Raw genomic sequence first — 22,011 nt, 5'->3', positions numbered from 1 at the left:
CAGTAAGTTCATTTTCACTAAAACCCTCTGGCTGCAAATGTAGAAATTCTCAAATGGTATAGAGCCATCAGTCCCAGTGAGCATTCTCTTCTGTAAGTACCTCTATACTTGATTCAAATTTAACTTCTGGCGTGATCCATTTTCATTTCTTCTCTGTGCTTCCAACTTTATTACAAATTCCCTCATTCAGTTATGTGTATCTATAAAATGGTACACGGGTTCATCTCTAGGGACAAGGAGGTAGCAAAGTACATGCTTTGCTGCCTGTGTGTAAACTGAGTAACATATGTGTGATGGCCAAACATGGAGAGACTTCAAAAGGTATAATATGACTGTCCATGAGGCATCATGCACATTTGCTATTCACCCAGTGATTTTTGTGAAGAACGAGCAATGAGATTTCTGCTTTTCGTAATTATTGGCAGTTAACATACCATAGTATCTTAACCTTGGACCATGTTGTTGGGGGACTGGTGTTATTTAACCAATCCTTGTTAGCTGAAATTCCTATACATGGGAACTGTGAACAGAGAGAGCTTATTTAAGAACCTATATTTATCTATCTAAATAGAGTAAAAAATATTAACTCATTTAGGTAGTTTTATACTGTAAAATGCATATCAACACAGTGTTCACATTAGCTGGCCTACCCTATGTTCACCTGGAAAACAAAGGGCAAGAAAAATGAAATTACTATAGCTTCGTGTACCTCCTCAAAGCTCAGCACTTGCCTTTTGCCTATATCTAATTTCATATTTGCTCCATCTATGAAAGACGCCTCTGCAGACTGAGATAAAATAACCATAATAGCTTAGTATCACTCCTGGCATAGGGAGCACCTCAAGACTCATTCCCTTGTAATCATTAACTCATTTATTCATGTTAATGGCTAAGAGTCACGAAGATAATGCTTGTGTGGATGTAATGTCCAAAATGTAGGCAGTCCTGTCTACTGTCTATCCTCTCTAAACAAGATGAAATTGAGTCTGTTATTTGCACGTGAGCAAAAATTTAAGCCAGCCTGTCAAAACGTTAGTCTTCTTTTTTTAAATAATATTACTCAGTATTGGTGACAGTACAGGGAAATGGACGTGCAACATTGTTGAAAGTCTCGATCTGCAAAAACATTCTAGAAGTTGGTTAAATCAATTATGGCATATTCATATAATCAAACCTTTTATAAACATTCAACATATTATTGAAGAACATTCTAATTTGAAACATGTATGACATACACATAGACACATTAAACACTATAATCACTTAGTACAAGTATCTAGCAGTATATAATTCTGATCCCTTTCAAATTTTCAATAATGGAGATGAATTACTTACATAATCCAAAAAGACTAAGTTATAAATTTTGTAAATAATTATAGGCAATATGAGGTAATAAGCATTGCTTAGTTTTGTTTCTACTAAAAACAAAATAATATATATTTTGCAATTTGATTTTCTATTAATGTAACTTGGACGTATTCACACTGCTGATTCTGTTTAACATCTATAGCATGAATACATAAATTTATATAAATACAGTGACAACACAAATGCTGAATTTTTAAATAACCTTTTGAAATAGGTAAGTAAAAAAAATCACGTGTATACATCTTAATAAATTTCAGCAAAGTTAATACAATTCTTGTAATCACTAAGAAGGTTAAGAAATATCACAAACAACACAACAGAAATAAAAACAATGATAAGAGAATATTATGAGCAATTATATGCCAACAAAATGGGCAATCTGGAAGAAATGGAAAAATTCCTAGAAACATATACACTACCAAAACTGAAACAGGAAGAAATAGAAAATTTGAACAGACCCATAACCAATAAGGAAATCGAATCAGTAATCAAAAGTCTTCCAAAAAACAAGAGTCCAGGGCCAGATGGCTTTCCAGGGGGAATTCTACCAAACATTTAAGAGTTAACACCTATTCTCTTGAAACTGTTCCAAAAAACAGAAATGGAAGGAAAACTTCCAAACTCTTTCTATGAAGCCAGCATTACCCTGATTCCAAAACCAGACAGAGACCCCACTAAAAAGGAGAACTATAGACGAATTTCCCTGATGAACATGGATGCAAAAATCCTCAACAAGATATTAGCCAACAGGCTCCAACAATACATTAAAAAAATTATTCACCATGACCAAGTGGGATTTATACCTGGGATGCAGGGCTGGTTCAATATCTGTAAAAAAAATTAAAGTGATTCATCACATCAACAAAAGAAAGGACAAGAACCATGTGATCCTCTCAATAGATGCAGAGAAAGCATTTGACAAAAGACAACATGCTTTCTTGAGCAGGTTAAGAAATAGAATGTGCTCGGAGCCAAAAAACTAATTGCCCGTGGCAGCCATTAGTACCTCCTCTCAAAAACGGACATCATCTTTACCTGAGTAGATTCATACAATACGTACTTCTGGGTCCACCTTCTGTAATTCAACATTATGTTGGTGAGGCTTATTCATGTTATTAGGTACTTTTTTTCATTGCTAAGTGGTATGCCATTTTAGGAACATACCACTCTGCTGTTAAAGTATATTTAGATGGTTTGCAGTTTGGGTCTATGATGAATAATAATAATGTAGGTTTGAAAACTTTTGTATATGTTTTTCGGTTCACATATGTATATGATGAGAAGAAAAAATGCTGGATAATAATGTATTCTTTTAAAATTTATTTGAGAGAGAAAGAGAGCATGCACAAGTGGGGCAGGGCAGAGAAAGAAGGGGAAAGAGACAATCCTAAGCAGACTCCACATGCTTAGCACAGAGCCCAATGTGGGGCTTGATCCCAAGACCCTGGGATCAGGACCTGAGCCCAAAGCAAGAGTCATAGGCCCAATTGACTGAATCACCAAGGCACGCCAATAATGTATTCTTATACTCATGTTTATAAGTCACCGCTAAATAGATTTTCTGAGTGTTTCTATCAACTTACAATCCCCATGGCTAGATAGAAGATTCCCCTGTCCCATATCCTTACCATTATTTAATATTTTGAGTTTAATTTTAGCCTTTTGGTGCAATTGATCTTGCTATCTCATTGTGTGAGTATAAGTTTTTCTAATGCCAAGTCATGTCAAAGTCTGAGGAACTATCTCTACAAACTGAAAAAAGGGGGAAATCCACCAATTCGTGATTTCCTCACCAGTTCTTCCATCCCCATGACGTCAAAACAGTGCCATGAGGTTACCAAGGTATCTTCAGCAAGAAAACAAACAAAAAAAGTGAAAATGAACCAGAGAAGATTAGCTCCGTGGATGAGCACTTGATAGTTATGTTCTTTTGTTTCTAAATTTCGAGTAAAATCTTTTATTTTAAATCAGCAGTATGTAGAAGTCCTTGATATTGGTGTATTTGGTCTATTCATGTATTGAGACATGCGTATGTGAATCCCTAACTAACGTGTATCAATCTGCTTTTCCAGTGTAACTAACTACCCCAAAATTCAGTGGCTTAAAATAGCAACAACTTCTTAGCTTCCAACTGTGTGTGTTGGCTTTTGGATTACCTCAGCTGGTTACCCTGTTTGTGGTCCCTTGTGATCAATGGCTTCTCTCGTATATGTGATGATCACCCAGCTGGTAGCTTGGGTATGGGCATATGCCTATCATTCAGTAGGCTAGCCTTGGCTTGTTCATGACAGGGTGGTCAGAGGTTTCTGAATAACAGAAAGGGGGTAAGTCCCAGTGTGTGTGAACTTGTCAGACCTCTTGCTAATGATACAATGGCCAAAACAAGTCACATACTAATCCAAAAGGAGAAACGAATTCTACTCTTGATAAAAATTGCACCAAGACACTAAAAGGGCCTGGATGCATGGAGGGGAAGAATTTGTGGCCATTTTTACAGTATTATATTTTAAGTATTTTTGTCTCTTTACATTATTCCTTGCTCAGAAACTAAAGACATAGTACCTACTGTTTTCCCCATTTGGTATACAAAGAAACTGATGTTCAGAAAAGTAAAGCAGTAACATAGCTACTAATCAACAGAAGCAGCTTGTGTAGGATTTCAAAGTCTCTGTTCTTATCATGCTGCCTTCTAATGGATGGCTGATACGCCTGTTTTGTCTGGTTCCATACAGTTAACATTTCAACAGTCACATTTTTTTGTGTAGATCTAGATTTCCATCTGGTATCATCTTCCTTCTGCCTGAAGCACTTCCTTTAACATTTCTTGTATTGACAGTCTGCTGGTGATGAAATCTTTCTGATTCTGAATGTCTGAAAACATCTTCATTTTGCATTCACTTTTAAAAGATATTTTCACTGGATAAAGATTTATATGTTGATTTTTTTTTCTTTCAGTATTTTACAGCTGTTGGTCCACTCTTTTCTCATTTGCATGGAGAAGCCTCTCATCATGTTTCCATTTATTCTCTTGTGCATAATATGACTTTATGGATGATCTTTGAATTTATCACTGGTTATAACCAATTTGACTAACCTGGTATAGTTTTCTTTGTAGTGTGTGCTTGTGTTCACAATTAAGCTTGATCTTAAATCTATAGATTTCTTTTCATCAATTCAGAAACCTCTTGGCTGTTATTCTGCCAGGATTTTTTCTGTTTCCCTTCCTCCATTTGGAGATGTCCAATATACACACATGGAACTTTATCTTTTCTGCATCCCTACTTACCTTTTGGAACATACTAATAAAGCTATCACTTTTAATATCTTTGTCTAACATTTGTATCAGTTTTGATTGATTCGTTTCCTCATTATGAGAGTTAGATATTCTTGCCTTTTTACATGTCCTCTAATCTTTAGTGGTGTATCAGACATTGTAAACATTGAAAACTTACTCTGCTTGGAGCTGAATACATTATTATTCCTATCTTCTTGAGCTTTGGTTTGGGATGCAGTTAAATTACTTGCAAATATTTTGATCTTTTTGGATCTTGCTTTTTTTTTTTTTTTTTTTTTAAGTTGATTCATTTTGAAAGAGAGAACTAGAGTACACATGTGAGCCAGGGAGGGATGGTGAGAAAGGGAAAGAGAGAATCCCAAGCAAGCCCTGCACTGTCAGCGAGGAGCCCCACATGAGGCTCAATCCCATGAACCATGAGATCATATCTGATCCACAATCAAAAGCCACTTAACTAATTGAGCGACCCAGGTGCCCTTGGATCTTGCTTTCAAGACTTATTTGGCAGGGGTGTCCGGGTGGCTCAGTTAGTTAAGTGGCTCTTGATTTCAGCTCAGGTCATGATTTCACGGTTCATGGGATGGAACCCACTTGAATTCTCTCTTCCCCTATCTGCCCCTCTACCGCTCGCTCGCTCTCTCTCTCTCTCTCTCTCTCTCTCACAAAAACAATTTTTTAAAAAGGATTTGTTTGACAGAACTGGAACAGTATGTAATCCAGGGCTAATTATTCCCACTGCTGAAGACTATAAGAAGCCCCTCCAGAAGTTTCTGGGGTTCTCGCTCTACAGTTCTTTCCTCTTTGGCACTCAGTTCTGCAAACTCCAGCTACCTTGTTCTCCTTGGATTCTCAGCTCAGATCCCTCAATTCAAAAGAGCCTACCAGATCATGCCCGGCTCCCCCTCCCTATCCCATACTTGGAAACTCACTCAAAGAAGCAAATGGGACCATCACAGAGCTCATCTCCTTTGTTCCAAGTCTGTCATGAATTGTTATCCTCTGTTGTCTGATGTCCAGGGACAAGAAAGTTGTTGTTTCATATATTTTGTTGGAGTTTTGGTGCTTTCGAGCAGGTGGGTAAATTCAGCTGCTATTCCATCTTGCCCAGAAGCACAAGTGTATCTCTCTTTGTGGTTTTAATTTGCATTTCTCTGATGACTTAAGAAGTGAAGCAACTTTTTATGTTTACTGGTCTTAGAATACCTTCTTTTGGGAATAGCCTGCTTAAGTGTTCTGCCCCCTTTTATACTGGATTATCCATCTGTCCTTGCTTCTTTGGACGTAAGAATTATTTTTATATTCTGCCTATAAGTCTTTTTTTTAAGGCATTGCCAACATCTTTTCCAACTTTGCGGCTTACAGTGTTAATCTCTTAATAGTATCCTTTGATAAGGCAAAGTTTTCAACTTTAACACAATCAAATCCATCAACCTTTCCCTACACTCAGTACTTGCATATCCAACTTAAATTTTTGCTCGCTGTGGCACCTGGGTGACTCAGTTGGCGGAGCATCCAACTTCCACTCAGGTCATGATCTTGCTTTTTTTGGAGTTTGAGCCCTGCATCAGGCTCTCTGCTGTCAGCGCAGAGCCTGCTTCAGATCTTCTGTGTCGCTCTCTCTGCCCCTCCCCTGCTCGTGCTCGCTTGCTCTCTCTAAAAATAAAACCATTTTAAAAAATTTAAAAAAGAAATTTTTGTTCAAAGATCATTTTTTCTCAGATGTTATACACTTCATTGTTGCACCTGTCAAATTTACATCTACATCTACCTAGAACTTTTTAGATACCATATTTGGTAGATCCCCTTTTCCACATTCATACCCAATTGACCTTAGAATGATTCATTATCATGGTCTGATTCTCTGCTTAACATCTTCCTTGGTACCCAATTCCAGTTCCAGTTTGTATTTTTTGTTTTTTCTCTTTCTTTCAGTTCCATGATACTGATCAAAGTTCTGACCAGGTTTTCAGACTCTTTGTCATATTTTGTAAATCATCAAATGTTGCCAAGAAAAAGTCAACAGGAAACATTAGGCAAATCTCTCTGTGGTTTCTTTCTGCTCATATCTTAGCCCCTGAACTCTAGACTTTTCTTTGATGCTCTTTAAATACTCTGATGCACATATTAAACTGATTTAATTAACTGTTTCATCCAGCTTTTCTAGTTGTTCCCAGAACGCACAGTACTCTGTGAAAAGCTCATCTGCTATGGCCAGATGCCCTGCCAACTGAATTTAAGCTGGAGCTGAACAACTTGTAACAGGTGACATCAAAACAAAGGCCGGGACCAGGAGTTCAAGATGCCAAAAAGAGGGTGAAAACTCCTTAGTGGCCGGGTGCCACATTTATAAGGCTTAATTTTTGGATCTCATAACATTAAGGTCATGTTTTATTTTACCCACACATTGTAATACTCCTGATTTTGTTGTGTAACTTATACATTGGCTGTGGAGAGAACTCCAGTAAAAGAGAGGCAACAGAAATCAAAGCAGGGGCAACGCGTTTACAAAATGAACACAAAAAGTGAATATATTGTTATACAATTTGTGGTTAACCCTATATTAACTGTTCTGGGAGGACAATCAAGGTTAATCCTCACGAGATATATAATTTATGACTTAAAGCGAGGTAGTCTATTTCCTTGTCACACACCTAAACGTCTCTGTCCTGTGAATATTAGGCTACCTTCACATGAAGGCATTCATTTAAATCATGACCTATTCCCCAGCTGTGTCAAGTGAACCTACTCTCCTCCAGGAATTTCTATGACAAACTCCACCTAGGTGAGCAGCTTCTACTTCTCACTGCGGACGTGAAGGTCAACAGAGACAAGAGGAGGATGGTCAAAACCATGACCATCTTCTGATCTGCTTGCTTCTGCTGCCTCTTCCCCACTCCATCCTCAGTCCCAGCCTAAACTCAAGGGCACCCGCTTCCACCATTTTAGCTACTAAACAGTCCTCCAGCTTTCTGCTTCCTCTAAAAAGGTGGAATTTTTCACTGATCTTATTTCAGCTAAAACTGCTTCACTCTTGCACGCCCTCTACTAACCACTTGAATTTTCAGACTTTTCCTCGTAGCGATTGAAGGAAGACTAATCCTTGTCAGAAAAGGTGGTAACACACTATGAGTGACAGGTGGGCTCCATCACCCGGATTTCTGAAATTCCTGTGCCGAGACACAGTCACTCTATCACAGACACAACCAAACGCAAGCACTATACAGAAACACACTGTGCTTGTCTTACATATGTGCCCCTTGAAGATCCAGCAGGGTTTTCTGTCGCCTAAAATTAAGCCCATTTTTCACAAGCACCTTTCCAAATGCCCTTATTTACAGTTCATTATGGGCATTAGTTTAGTGCCATCTGCGCAATCACTGCAAATTTGGAGATTTCTCAAAAGACAACTTGGCAGATTTCCTCTCGTGTAGATTTGGGTCGACCACACTGTGGGACACTGCTTGATGAAAACATCAAACGTCTCTGGGCATATGAACGCCTGACCTTCTCATTTAAGATTTTATCTTTAAGTACTCTCTACACCGTGGGGCTTGAACTCATAACCCCAAGATCAGGAGTTGTATGCTCCACCAACTGACCCAGCCAGGTGCCTCCTCATCTTTTGGTTTTAGAGAATACACTGTGGCCTCAATTTCTACTACAGTGGATTCCTGGTGGCCACATTAAAACAAGTAAAAAGAGGGGCACCTGGGTGGCTCAGTTGGTTAAGCGGCCGACTATAGCTCAGGTCATGATCTCCCCATTCAGAGTTCAAGCCCCACATAGGACTCTGTGCTGACAGCTCAGAGCCTGGAGCCTGTTTCAGATTCTGTCTTCCTCTCTCTCTCTGCCCTTCCCCTGCTCCTGGTCTCGGTCTCTCCCTCCCTCCCTCCCTCTCTCTCTCTCTCTTAAAAATAAACTTAAAAAAAATTTAAAACAAAAACTAAAAACAATAAATAAAACCAGTAAAGAGAAACAGGGAAAAATTATTACATTTTACCTAGTATATCCAAAATACTTTGAACATGTAATAAAAAAGATAGTAGACATTTCATATTCTTTTCTTCAGAGTAAATCTTTGAAATCAGGTGTGTATATTTACAGCATATCTCAATTTGGATTTTCCATCCAAAATATGTGATCTGTATTTCGACTTCATCAGATATACTATTACAAAGTAGATTCACATGCTCAAGTTGTTTCAAACACATTCATGTTTTCCAATAACTGCATCAAATGCCAGTATTTAAATTTAAATCAATTAAAGTTTACTGAAGTTAAAAATTCTGTTTCTCTGTTGCCACATTTCAAGGGCTCAGTGGTCAGAGTTGGCTCAGGGCGACCCCACATGAGACAATACAAACGTAGCTCAGTGCACTGCGGGTTTGTGTGTCTTCAGTGTGGCTCCATCACGGAGAAGCTTTCACTCCATGCAGTGAACAAGGCAAGAGTAAATGTGCAAACTCTTCTAGGACAAAAAGATCTCTCAAGTTATTAGGAATCAGTGGCTAAAAACAATGTCAACGACACAAAATTGTCAGCTATTTAAAGGCACTACATAACAAAGGGACCTTTATTCTGTCTGCCTTTACCACTACACCAGCCACTTGAAAAATACAAAGGGATGTTTTTCTACCAAATTTTTTTTTTCCCAACGTTTATTTATTTTTGGGACAGAGAGAGACAGAGCATGAACGGGGGAGGGGCAGAGAGAGAGGGAGACACAGAATCGGAAACAGGCTCCAGGCTCCGAGCCATCAGCCCAGAGCCCAACGCGGGGCTCGAACTCACGGACCGCGAGATCGTGACCTGGCTGAAGTCGGACGCTTAACCGACTGCGCCACCCAGGCGCCCCACAAAGGGATGTTTTTCTAAAGGGGGGGGGGGGAATCAAATAATGTTAATAATGAGTCATGTGTAACTTCAAATCAGTTGCACATATTGTTGCACCATGCCAATAAATCCTGCAAGCACACCTCTAAATTTGTATTTCTATAAGCAACTACCAGAGATTTTGATCACTGAAGTTAAGCAGGGCCCACACAGAAGTCCTTTAGATCATTCATGCCTTTGGGAGGTCAGGGTGGGTTCCGGAAGAAGGACAGCTGTAAAACTTGATCTTAACCAAGCTGACCAACAGCTAATAATCACTGAAGGCACTCTAGACACACTGATTTCATCACTCTGGTATTCCAACTCACTTGGGAATTTCTGCTTCGAGGATGGAGGCTGTAGGGGTATCAGACCTCCCTGGCTGATCAAATTCCACAATTAACTGCAGAGCCTCTCACTTTGGCTCACACTGTTAAATTGAGTGTGGGGGGTAGAGGAGGGGGCCTCAAGAATTCAAGTCCTTCTCAAGATGTCCACATGAGTTATCTACCCACAAAGGGTTTCTTTTCTGGTGAAATTGCATTGTTATTCCACAAGCTGCAGTTGCCATGTTATTTTGGTCACACGACAGGGAGCACATTCAGGAATTCAAGTACAAAAGGCAGAGGCGGTAAAGCTGTGGCTGGTGGTCCAAAACGGATTCCGAGAGTGAAAAGAAGGTAAGAGTGCAGCAAGGCCAGGCTGTGTGGCTTCACTGCCAAAAGCATTAACTAACTATTCCCTAGTAAGCGACCAAGAATTCCAAATGCACCTGCATTTTGCAGAACCATGCCAGGCAAAGAAGCTGACTGTGGCTCTGGATGACCCGAACTGCCCGTAGCTCCTTACCGATTCCCAGTCCCCACACCCACCCTCCACTCCCCCGCGACTGTTAGTCACTCCTGAGTGGTTATTTCTACCACAGATGAAGTGAAACATCATTTAAAATAATGAACCTTTACTAACAGTGGGATAGCATTTTATGTGAATTTCAGTGGTTGGAAGTTTCATTAATGTAACTGAAAGATCTCGTTGAAATCATTTTTTGAGGACAATTTAAAATATCAGTTTCAAAAACATGAAAAACGTAATCCTTTCCAAGCTGACAGTCAAGACCTCTGTAAACCATGTTTGCTCTGTAGCCAGGTGGCTAGACTCTTTTGCTCATAGGCAGCAACACCCGCCTCCTTTGGTCAGCATGGGGTAGACAGCACTGCTGGTGGCATTCATCAGCATGGCTGTGAACAATTTTGGAAGCCCCTGTACTGTGGCTTCACTTTAACATCTTTTGAATGTCTTATAGCATCTAGTAATTCATTAAGGAGTGGCAGCAGCACTAGGACCGGGCAGTGGATGTGAATCGGAGATTTAGAACTTCTGATTAAAATATTAGGAAGGAGGGGGGTGAGAGGGCTTCCACTGTGAGTCCTACGGGTGTTAGAGAACATTCTAACATTGAAGTGATACTGAAAACATAACAATAATGATTTAAAGGTTACACTTTTGAAGTTTTTATATTTATATTTATATATACATATAAACTCAGCCCCTAATTTAGGAAGGATAATGGGAAAAAAAAATTGGCATCAGGGATGCATGTCCCAAGGAGCCAACCTGTTGTCTGGCTAAGGCGAAGCATTTTTTCATTCTTTGAAAGGAGATAAAGAGAACTGGTGAGCAGAACAGTAATGACCTGTTCCACCAGCACCAGCCCAGTACTTCAACTAAGGACAAAGAGGCATCGAGAACATGCATGTTCCGAAGATGGCAAAGAGGGGTTGGGACAGGTGGGTCCCTCCAGGGCCTGTAAGACCCAACCTCAACTCCTTTCCATCTTCTGCTTCCATATACCCTTTCTATACAAAGTACTGCAGGGAGGTGGGGACTAGAAGTGGCATCCTTCATGCCTATGAGTTATCAGCCCACAAGGAGACGCTGCGGCTTTTCCTCACTCCTTATGGGGAGCGTAAAGAATTCTTTGGCCCAACCAAGTGAGATAGGTGTTGAAGAATCACTCACAGAAGCTATAGGTGCCTCTAGGAAGTCAATCTGTGACATGTACCTCCTTGGACATTTGATGTAGAAAAGGAGAAAGAAGATATAACCCGATGGCTGATTTCACTGCCCAGAGCAAGAACAGGAAGTGCTGACACAGAGTTGGTTCTCTAATATATATCCCCTAGGAGTTTCCCCTGTGCTCCCTGAGGACTGGCACCTTTATTCCACAAGGGACCCAACAGGTGGATGCTTGCTGGTGAGGACACAGAAGAGTAAGTCATTGCTGGTCCAAGAATCAGGAGCAAATATTATGAAAGGCCTTGGGATGCCTGGGTGGCTCAGTCAGTTGAGCATCCAATTCTTAATTTCGGCTCAGGTCATGATTGCAGGGTTGTGAGATCCAGCCACATTGACAGCACGGAGCCTGCTTGGGATTCTCTCTTTCACTCTCTCTCTCTACCCCTCCCCAGCTCATACTCTCTCTCTCAAAATAAATAAATAAATTTAAAAAAAAAAAGAAAAAGAAAAGCAATGACTGACAGATGACAGCCCCGCCCTCTCTCCATGATAAACAGGTGGGAAGGGGATGTACAATAAAATAATCACCATCTCCCTTCCAGCTCCAAACTTATTGTGTGAAAGCCTGGCCTCAACAAAGAGTTAAGTCTGGATTGTTAACTAGACCTTGCTGAGCTGCTGTTGGTTTCTTTCATTTTTTTTTTTTTTTTAATAAGAAAAAGAGACCAGGATGTTAGATACCTATCCCGTGTGTTATACAGTAGTCTGCTACTTAAGGAGATACAGTAGGGCACATGTGCGATTAATAACCATAGAAAATAAAACTTGCACAAGCCCGTATTCTCTGTAACTAATACTGTTCAGTAAACCAGTCATACAAGTATTTACTATGTTTAAAGAATATAATTAAAAGAAAAACAATGTTATCCTAGTACAGATTTATACCTTTCTCTTCTCATTTATGTATTGAGAATTTAGAATGATAAATATTTTGGATTTCAAAGCCTTCCAGAACATGTACCTGTAATGGAATATGATACCTTCCACCTCACAACCAGCCACGAGGTTCTACCTGCTGGTCATGAGAATGTTCCCAGGAAGCAACTAAAGCTTAAGTGGGGTTATGACTGCTCTCTTTCAGACTAGTTTAAAAAAAAAAAAAGAAAAAACCACCCCAAACATACAATTGTGTGATACATCAATGAGAGATGGATATACTGGATTGCTAGTCAATGTAATCAGACAAATTATATTTACAAAGCCATCTGGAAGTTAGTGTGAATATAGGAAACTATAACTGAGGGCTGATCCTCAAAATGCTGTCCAAGTTCAACTAACAACTCTGCATTAATAGCACGACTGCACTCGTATTATCAGCAGCAAGAAGAGCCATCTTTCGGTGACGAGCCACCAAATTTAGGGTCGAAAAGAAGCGATGAGTGTGAGAAAAATAGTCAAGATAAATGCTGTAGCCAAAGAACAGAATTCAGGAAACTACAGGGTGAAGTGATACATATTCTAAAGACAATGCATAGAAATCTCTAGAGAAAGAATGTCGACAGAAATCCTCAATGATAAAGCACAACTTAGAGCTTTACAATAATCTTGTCTGTGGTCAGGTCCGGGACTGAGAGCCTCTGTCAGCTGTAAACACTGCAATACCTACGTGGATGTCAACAACTCAATAGGAAGTCAAAGGCAACATCCTCTCAATGTGTACAGGAAGGAATGCTTCGGGATTTGTACCGAGTCTGTCTGTGATCTGAGCCCTCAGGTTACAAAAGATAATAGCTGCTTTTATTTGCTGTAAATACTGTCAGGGGTGGTGTTCTTGCACAGGCGGGGGAAAATTAGAGGGCTAGCTGGAGGACCAACATGAAATGACACAGGCCACCTCTGACACCACTCAAGACTTATGAAGGTGACTCAGGAGTCAGGGAGCAGTACAGAGATCCCACAACAGTCTTGTTCCAAGGGACCCATTCTCCCCTAAGAAAGCTGCTAACCAGGCAGAAGACACTCCAGGCCCCGTCCCAGAATTCTGGGGGATTTGGGGCCAATGGTTCTTCCATTAACTTCTTGCAGGGCCCTAAGCCTTGTGCATATGATATCCTTTCCCTTTACTGAGGACCTGGTTCCTTCGGCACCACCTCGGACATCCCTCTGTTGCTGCATCACCCATTTTGATTGCTGATTTTCTATCTCCCAGCACATGTGACACGGCAGGTGGCATTTGACATGACAGAGAAACTGTGGCATCCCTTAGCTAACACAGAATATGACCCTTGCAAAAAATATATATTCCTTACCTGTTTAGGCCGAGCTCCCTTCGAGAGAATGTCAAGTAAGTCTGCAGGAGAGATGAAATAGAACCGCGGGAAAGCCACACGCTTGGTTTCCAGGTACTCAGCAAGAGCTTTTTCACAAAGAGAAAGCCTGTGGAAATGAAAAATCTTGACATGCCTATCTTGCCCATTCAGTTATTAAAACAACAACCATACAAAACCCAGCTCCTCTCATCTGTCCGCTCACCATAATAAGCTTACTGTTGAACAGGTAGCCTGACTCCCTCTCTGTGACCCCAGCAACTTGCTTGTGCCTAACATATGCGTCATGCCAAACAGGAGGAGACAGGTACAAACACCACCAGTCGAGGCTAAACAGAGATCAGACTTAGGTTGAGGTCACACCTCGCTTTAAAAAAATTTTTTTTTTTAACATTTATTCATTTATGAGAAACAGAGACAGTGTGTGAACGGGGGAGGGGCAGGGAGAGAGGGAGACACAGAATCTGAAGCAGGCTCCAGGCTCTGAGCTGTCAGCACAGAGCCCAACGGGGGGCTCAAACCCACCGACCGTGAGATCATGACCTGAGCCGAAGTCCGACACTCAACTGACTGAGCCACCCAGGTGCCCCACTCTTCACTTTTCTTAATAACCTTCCTACTTGCCAAGAGAAACTGGGCTTGGCATCACTCATCCAGAGCATAAAATGTATCAGTTAAGATGTAATTGGTTTAAAGTCTTCCTTTCCCCAGTGAATGTCTATGAAACACAAGTGGCTTCAACTCTCTCTGGTATTCAGAGGAGTCCTAAGATTCAGAATCATTTCTGCTTTATTGTTCTTAGATAACCCCTGAGACTCCAACATCACTAAGAAATAATTAACTGCTGGGGCACCTGGCTGGCTCAGGTGGAAGGGCATGCAATTCTTGATCTTGGGATCATCAGTTGAGCCCCATGGTGGGTAAAGAGATTACTTAAGTAACAGAAAGAAAGAAAGAAAGAAAGAAAGAAAGAAAGAAAGAAAGAAAGAAAGAAAGAAAGAAGAAAGAAAGAAAGAAAGAAAGAAAGAAAGAAAGAAAGAAAGAAAGAAAGAAAGAAAGAAAGAAAGAAAGAAAGAAAGAAAGAAAGAAAGAAAGAAAGAAAGAAAGAAAGAAAGAAAGAAAGAAAGAAAGAAAGAAAGAAAGAAAGAAAGAAAGAAAGAAAGAAAGAAAGAAAGAAAGAAAGAAAGAAAGAAAGAAAGAAAGAAAAGAAAGAAGAAAGAAAGAAAGAAAGAAAGAAAGAAAGAAAGAAAGAAAGAAAGAAAGAAAGAAAGAAAGAAAGAAAGAAAGAAAGAAAGAAAGAAAGAAAGAAAGAAAGAAAGAAAGAAATTAACTAACTTCTGTGGAAATCTACCCTTTTAAAATTATGGCCAACTTTACCTCTAAAAAGCTTCCAGAGCATGAATAATTTTATGTAATATTCATTTTTATCTAGAGCTCTTTTCTACCTTGCAAAAAGTAATCACAGTTCTACACAAACTTCTTCTTTTAGTACCTGACTGCCCATTTGTAATCAAAAGCCAGAATATGCAAATGGCCTTTAGGACAAAGATTTCATAAATACTAACATGCTTTCTAAGGGTAATTTCTAGTATTAGCTGTATACCCAAAAAAGACTTGAAATTATTAAGTGCATTCCAAGTTGCTGGCAGAGAAGAGATGCTTAATAAATATCTGGAGGATAGTTCAATAAAAGAAGTGATCATTCATGTCAATTCTCTTGATAATATTCTCATTTTACTACTATGATAGCCCGTTTGGAAAAGAGAAATGTATTTGATTTACATTATCTATGTACCACCGAATATGTCCAAGGTAACTGGACAACTATAAGCAAAATCATAAATTTACTAACAGTTGTATCTATAATAACATGATGTTAAATGTTGTAACATACTTAAAAGCAATCTCATAAAATTATAACAAATTCATCACTTCATAGTTTTATCTTTACCTGTATTGCAAATCTTTAAGTTTTTCATAGAGATTAGGTCTGCATGTTGCTTCTAGAACGTTCTTTATTTTAGCTGTCTTCAACATTAACTCCTGTATGAAAGTATAAGGTGGAGCCATTGATATTAGAAATTACTTTTCTAAATTTTTCATCCATTTGAGGAATTTAAAAATGAAGAACAGGGGCACCTGGGTGGCTAAGTTGGTTAAGTGTCTATCAACTCAGGTCATGATTATTCAGTTTGTGAGATCGAGCCCCACGTGAGGCTCTATGCTGACAGTGCAGAGCCTGCTTGGGACTCACTCTCTCTCTCTCTCTCTCTCTCTCTCTCTTTCTCTCTCTCTCTCCCCCTCCCTCCCTCCATCCCTCTCTCTGCCCTCCATTGTTTGCTTGCTCTCTCGCTCTCAAAATAAGTAAATACTAAAAAAAAATTTTAAATAAAAATGAAGAATTGTAAGAAAGTAAGGTGAAAGAGACTTCTAACTCCATGCCTGCTCACTTTTGCTTTTAAACTTTTAGATGAAGGCCAAAAACAAGGTACAATCACACAGTTTTTATCAAAATAAATTCGATGGGCATTACCACCATTCTGGGTCCAAACAAAAAGAATCGAGACAGAGAACCCAAAATCTTAAGAGTATATTCACATATGAAAATCAGATGAATACTCAACAGTCTATTCTTTCTTCCTTAAAAGTTAAAATAGTATGGGGATGCCTGGGTGGCTCAGTCAGTTAAACAGTCAACTCTTGATTTCGGTTCAGGTCATGATCTCACGGTTCATGAATTTAAGCCCTGCATCAGGCTCTGCGCTAGGAGCTTGCTTGGGATTTTCTGTCTCCCCCTCTCCCTGAACCTTCTCCATTCAAAAATAAAATAAATAAACACTAAAAAAATAAGTTAAAACATACCTCTGGGTGTTCTTTAGATAAGAAGAAAGATAGTTATTCCCCATGTGTACATCTCTATGTGTTGTCTGTGGCACGTATGAAATAAACAAGTAACTAGTAGTATTGTTACTGGCTTCCCCCCCCCCCCCCCCCCCCTGCCCCGCAGTACTTTACTTAAGACCTTACTGCAAGGGTCAGCAACCCAGGCCTTAAGGGAAACATTGAGCCTGATGCTTCTTTTTGTATGGCTAGGAGCAAAGTATAGTTTTTACATTTTTAACCTGTTCAGAAAAAAAGTCAAAAGCAGCCTAACATTTTGTGACACGTGAAAATTCTAGAAAACTCAAATTTCAGTGACCATAAACAAAGTTTTATTGGCACACAGCCACACCCATTTATGTAGTGTCTGTTTTCTTTCACACTACAGTGGCAGTGTAGAGCAGTTATGACAGAGACCATAAACAACTACAAAGCCTAAAATACTTACTATCTGACCCTTCCCTAGATAAAGCTTCCTGATCGGCATCCTACAATGCAAAAAGCGTATTTTTAGAAATACCCCCAAATTATGTTTTTTATAAGATTTTTATATTGCTTGGAAAACTCTGCTATGCTAGAAAATAGTCTGTCTTCTATGAACCTTAAATTCAGCATCTAGTCCATCGAATCTTCTAGCATCTTTCACAAGCTGGATTCGAACATCTTCTGAACAAACAAAGATGCTTTCCAGGTGAGACCAAGTTCGCTGGACTTCCATCCAAGCAAAGATGACTAAGTCTGCAATGTTTAATTTATTTTGCCAGCTTAACACTTGTTCAATAAAATATTCCACATATTTGCTTTGAAGGAGAGTCTGCAACTGAACCTAAAACAAAGGAAAAGAATGGTAAGAAACAGCTCAGGTGGGCGACTGAAAGTACCGTGAAGGAGGGGCCATATCCGTTTTGTTTACTGCTGGATTCCCAGGATCTAGCGTGCCATACACGGAATAAGCATTCAGTATTTGCTAAGTAAATGAACGAATGGCATTCAATATTCATACAGACGTTTTTTTCCAAAAGAAAAAAGATAAGTAGCAGCAAATGCATTTCATGTGTCTTCCACAGGAAGACCATGTAGCTCTTTGTAGGCAGAAAAAAATACTATGCTCCCGGGTGTGGCTTTAGGAATTACACTGTATTCTTTCATCTTCTCTCAGTCTCTCCCTGGGGTCCCTGCCTATTAATAATTGCAAGGTTATAAATCTTCTTTTTCTCCCAAAACTGAAAAAAAAAAGAAACCAAAACGAACTTTGTCTACAGCTTCCTAAGCCCTGAAGTTTCCATTTTTCTCCTCTTTTAGTCGACAAACCAAGCATTAATGCTGAACAGTCTGGTGAGCACTTCTCACCATTCTCCGATGCTATAATCTCAAGAAATCACTCAGGGGAAAGGCCTCTTGTCATTCTCTTTCACCTGTATGTATTTAACACATTTGACTTCTCCTCTACCACCAATTTTAATATGCTATCATGGACACATTACATGATTCAAGAGTAGAGTGTACAATGTGATGCTTTGACACATGTATATATTGTAAAATGGCAACCACAATAAAGTTCCTTAACACCTCCATCCCCATAAACTTTTTTGAGGGGTGTGTTAATAAGATCTATTCTCCTAACAACTTTCAAGTAGACAATACAGTACTATTAACTATGGCCACCATGACATACATTAGATCCCCAGGACTTACTTATCTTATACCTGGAAATGTATACCTTCTGACCAATTTATCTCCCCACCTCCCCCACTCCCCAGCCCCTGACAACCATCACTGTCCCCACTGCCCACAACACCCTCTTGATTGACATTCTTTGTTGACTACCAGCCCAACTCACAAGGCTCTCCCCAGGTCTTTCACCCACCCGACAAAGAGCCTCTCTGTCACTTCCTAGACTCCTTGGAGCCCTACTGTCTGTCTCCCTGCTCAAGTACAAGTTCCGTGAGAACAAGTGTTCACACCTTTTGATCTCAAAGGGTACCATGCCCAGAGTCAGGACAAGTAGATGCCCAATGAATGAATAAATATTGAATACTAGAACTTGGAAAAAGTTTATAATTATCATTTAAAAGGAAAATTCTTCAGTAAATATACCCATCTTACTTGGTTGTGCTCTAGAGTTTCAAAAAGTTGTTCATCAGATTTTAGCAATGGAATGCCCGTCCGATAGTGAACTTCATAAGAGAACTCCATGGTTGCCCAGGTCTGACTGATTTCAATAATAGCCTGGACATAAACAGTATTAAGTTATGTGCACAGAAGTTTAATTTACTACCAATATCTAGGATATCATCTGGAATTTTAAAAAAACTTTCACAATTTGCAAAACATAAAAATAAAAATAAAGGGCTATCCAATACTACTGGCCTCATTTTTTCTCCTGCAAATTATTCATGGTGATGAGGTTCAGAGAATGAATTCCACCTCACAAAAATAAGCATCACACTAACATCAAATTTCTGTTGGATCTGAGATTTACATGCTTCACTGTAACAGAACATTAGAGCAGAAAGGGACTTCCAAAGTAATCTAAACATTTATTAGAGATGATTTTCACATCAGCCAGGAGGAGACAGGTAGTGCTCTGAGTGCCTGAATAAACCTGCATGAACCTGGGGGATGAGGTGGGGGGTTGTGGTTAGGGACCTCTCTGCCGTTCAGCTGCCTCATCTGTAAGACAGGGTCAGAGTATTACCTACCTCAGAATTAAATGAAATACTATAAATAAAGCACTAACAGCAGTGCTTGCAACAAAGCAAATGACATGTTCTTAAGTGTTCTCTATCATCATCATCATCATCATCATCATCATCATCATCATCGACTGGGTCAACCCTCCTGTTTTACACAACTGTGGCTTAGAAGGATTCAGATCCCTGCCCAAGTCACACACAAACTAGTGGCAGAGAAGAAAATGGGACTCATGGGACACACTCATGGCATGGGGGCTTCAGACTCTTAGGGGCTACAGCACAGAACTAGCTCAGTGTAAAAGGAAAACAGCCCAAGGACACCACCTTTTCAGTCCCCAGTTCCTTCACCGCTTTGTCCACAATGCTCCGGACATCATCTTCCACTTGGTGCAACTGCAACACTAACAAATCTGCCAAAGTTGTGGCTTCGTTTATTGAAAATCTGACCTAATTTGCAAGAAAAAAGGGCGAAATTTACATTACACATGTATTAATGGTTCTTTGGCCTAATGGCCAGAAAAACCAATCACAGCTAAATATATTCAAGTCAGCTGCTAAGCACACCTCTGGTTCTGCAAGGTGGGGCCCGTTAAAGACAATGCTTTTTAACGCATAGTTACTGAGGCATCACCCACCAAAAGCTAGGGCCAAGGTTCTGGCCACGTTCACACTCCACTGCATTCTTTTGTTTCATATCCTTCCCTTGTCAGCTCATTTCTTATCTCTTTGCCCACAAATCCCATTTTTAAAGAGAATCACATTGTTCATTTATTTTAATTTGGTTGAAATCCCAGGGATCAGGGAGTAGCTCATTTGTCTTTTCTTCCTAAAGTACTCTATTCACTGAACATAATTCCCAGTTGCTTCCGTGATTTAACTTAGTTTTGTCACTAATTTAATCTTTGTTCCTTGGCAAAAAATATTCTTACTCATAGGGTCATTATTCATCATTACCATGTGAAAATATCATTCACATTTATCTCCCGATCATCTTGTTAACTGCCCACCCCCAACCCCAGCATTTGCTAAGCCCTCAGCTCTTCCTAAGTGCTCAAACTCAACCGCCCCCCTCAAACATGAAGAGCTGACTCAGCCACATAGCTGCAGAAAATCTACTTCCCTTCCTGCCGCTAGGAATACCTTCCCTGCTTCTAGGTAGCGGCCGCCTTCTCTGCCTCTCCCCATTCTCTAACATTGCTTGCCACCTTCTGCCTCTCCAAAGAGGTGACTCCACATTCCCATTTGCCCACGATTAGGGGTTTCCTGGGAGATGGAACCTTCAGGGCTAAAACCTGCCAAGTCCTGAGCAAACCAGATGAGTGCTATGTCTGCATCACTTCTGACCTTACTCCAGAGGTGATGGGGGCCGTGGACTGAGTTCTGTCTCAGAAAAAGAATGAGGAGGAATGTGTAACGGGGCCACCCTGATGAGTTGTGTAATCTGTGCACTGAAACACAGACACCTAGCCAGTCAACAACTGGAGGCTGAATCTAGCTGCTGCAGGATAGCCTGGGAAGAGGTGCCTTTTTCTAACTTTTAGAAAGGCCTGATACCGGTAAGAAATGGTGTGAGAAATGACACTGGAGGAAATAAAGGAGAGGGACACATACTTTATCACATACTGGAAGATTCGATAAAGGTTTTCTGAGTGAATATATTAATCAATCAATTACCAAGTCTAATTATCCAAAGTCTAAAAGACTATGGAAAGCATAGTAGTAATAATGATAGTAACAATACTAATAGCAGCTTCAAGGGCAGTTAACTGAAACTTGCTACATACTTCATCTATGTATATAATCTCACTTCCAATGTTTTAACTAAATCCGTCTGGGAGGCATTACAGCATTAGTTTCATTTCATACAAGGGACAAGTGGGGTATGGAGAACAGGTAACTAGACCAAGATCCCACAGTTATTGTTCGGGTTGGATGAATAAAGCCTAGGCTATGCCCACTTCACCTGACTGTCCCCTTCCTCAACTTCCCTACTGTGCCAACTTTGCTTTCAAGTCATGAGAGCCTTTCTTCACAAAGTGTGCCTAAGAGACAACACACTCATCAGGCAGCCTTTTACATATTTTGAACTCCTAAAGATCACCTCCCCCCCGCCCCCCAAAAAAAAAAGTTGGTACATCTGCTCTTAAGATGCAGAAAGACTAGAAAATATAACCTCAAGTCTCATGGACACATGAGAAATCATTTCATGCTTTCCAATAAAATCAAAACTATCAAAGGACCATCATTTTTTTTAATGGTTTATTTATATATTTTTGAGAGACAGAGCATATGTGCAAGTGAGGGACTGGCAGAGAGAGAGAGGCAGGGGGGAGAGGGAGAAGGAGAGGGAGAGGGAGAGAGAATCCCAAGCAGGCTCTGCACTGTCAACATGGAGCCCAACTTGAGGCTCAAACTTAAGAACTGTGAAATCATTACCTGAGCCAAAATCAAGGGTTGGACACTTAACCAACTGAGCCACCCAGGTGCCCCAAAAGGCCATCATTATTAAATGACCTAGGGTAGGGGTGGAGGAAGAAATCACAATTTCAGAATTCTC

The 22,011-nt window shown here is 40.0% G+C and overlaps 1 protein-coding gene across 11 annotated transcripts in view; it reads right to left on the bottom strand.

The window, feature by feature from the left end:
- The window catches only part of DNAH11 (dynein axonemal heavy chain 11), a 372,548-nt gene that overhangs the window by 256,687 nt on the left and 93,850 nt on the right, over positions 1–22,011 (bottom strand). For 10 of the 11 annotated variants that reach the window (XM_045052477.1, XM_045052478.1, XM_045052472.1 and 7 more), the window contains 5 exons: positions 19,779–19,901; positions 18,865–18,987; positions 17,360–17,584; positions 15,830–15,921; positions 13,861–13,987 (listed from right to left, as the gene is read on the bottom strand). In XM_045052477.1, the coding sequence (XP_044908412.1) occupies positions 13,861–13,987; positions 15,830–15,921; positions 17,360–17,584; positions 18,865–18,987; positions 19,779–19,901 (690 nt within the window). Of the gene's footprint in view, positions 1–13,860; positions 13,988–15,829; positions 15,922–17,359; positions 17,585–18,864; positions 18,988–19,778; positions 19,902–22,011 lie in introns of those variants that run through there. The other variant, XM_045052480.1, reaches the window with a different exon arrangement.

This window comes from Felis catus, chromosome A2 (assembly GCF_018350175.1).
Source record: "Felis catus isolate Fca126 chromosome A2, F.catus_Fca126_mat1.0, whole genome shotgun sequence".
Lineage (NCBI taxonomy): Eukaryota > Metazoa > Chordata > Mammalia > Carnivora > Felidae > Felis > Felis catus.
This window is presented reverse-complemented; position numbering and strand designations above follow the sequence as displayed.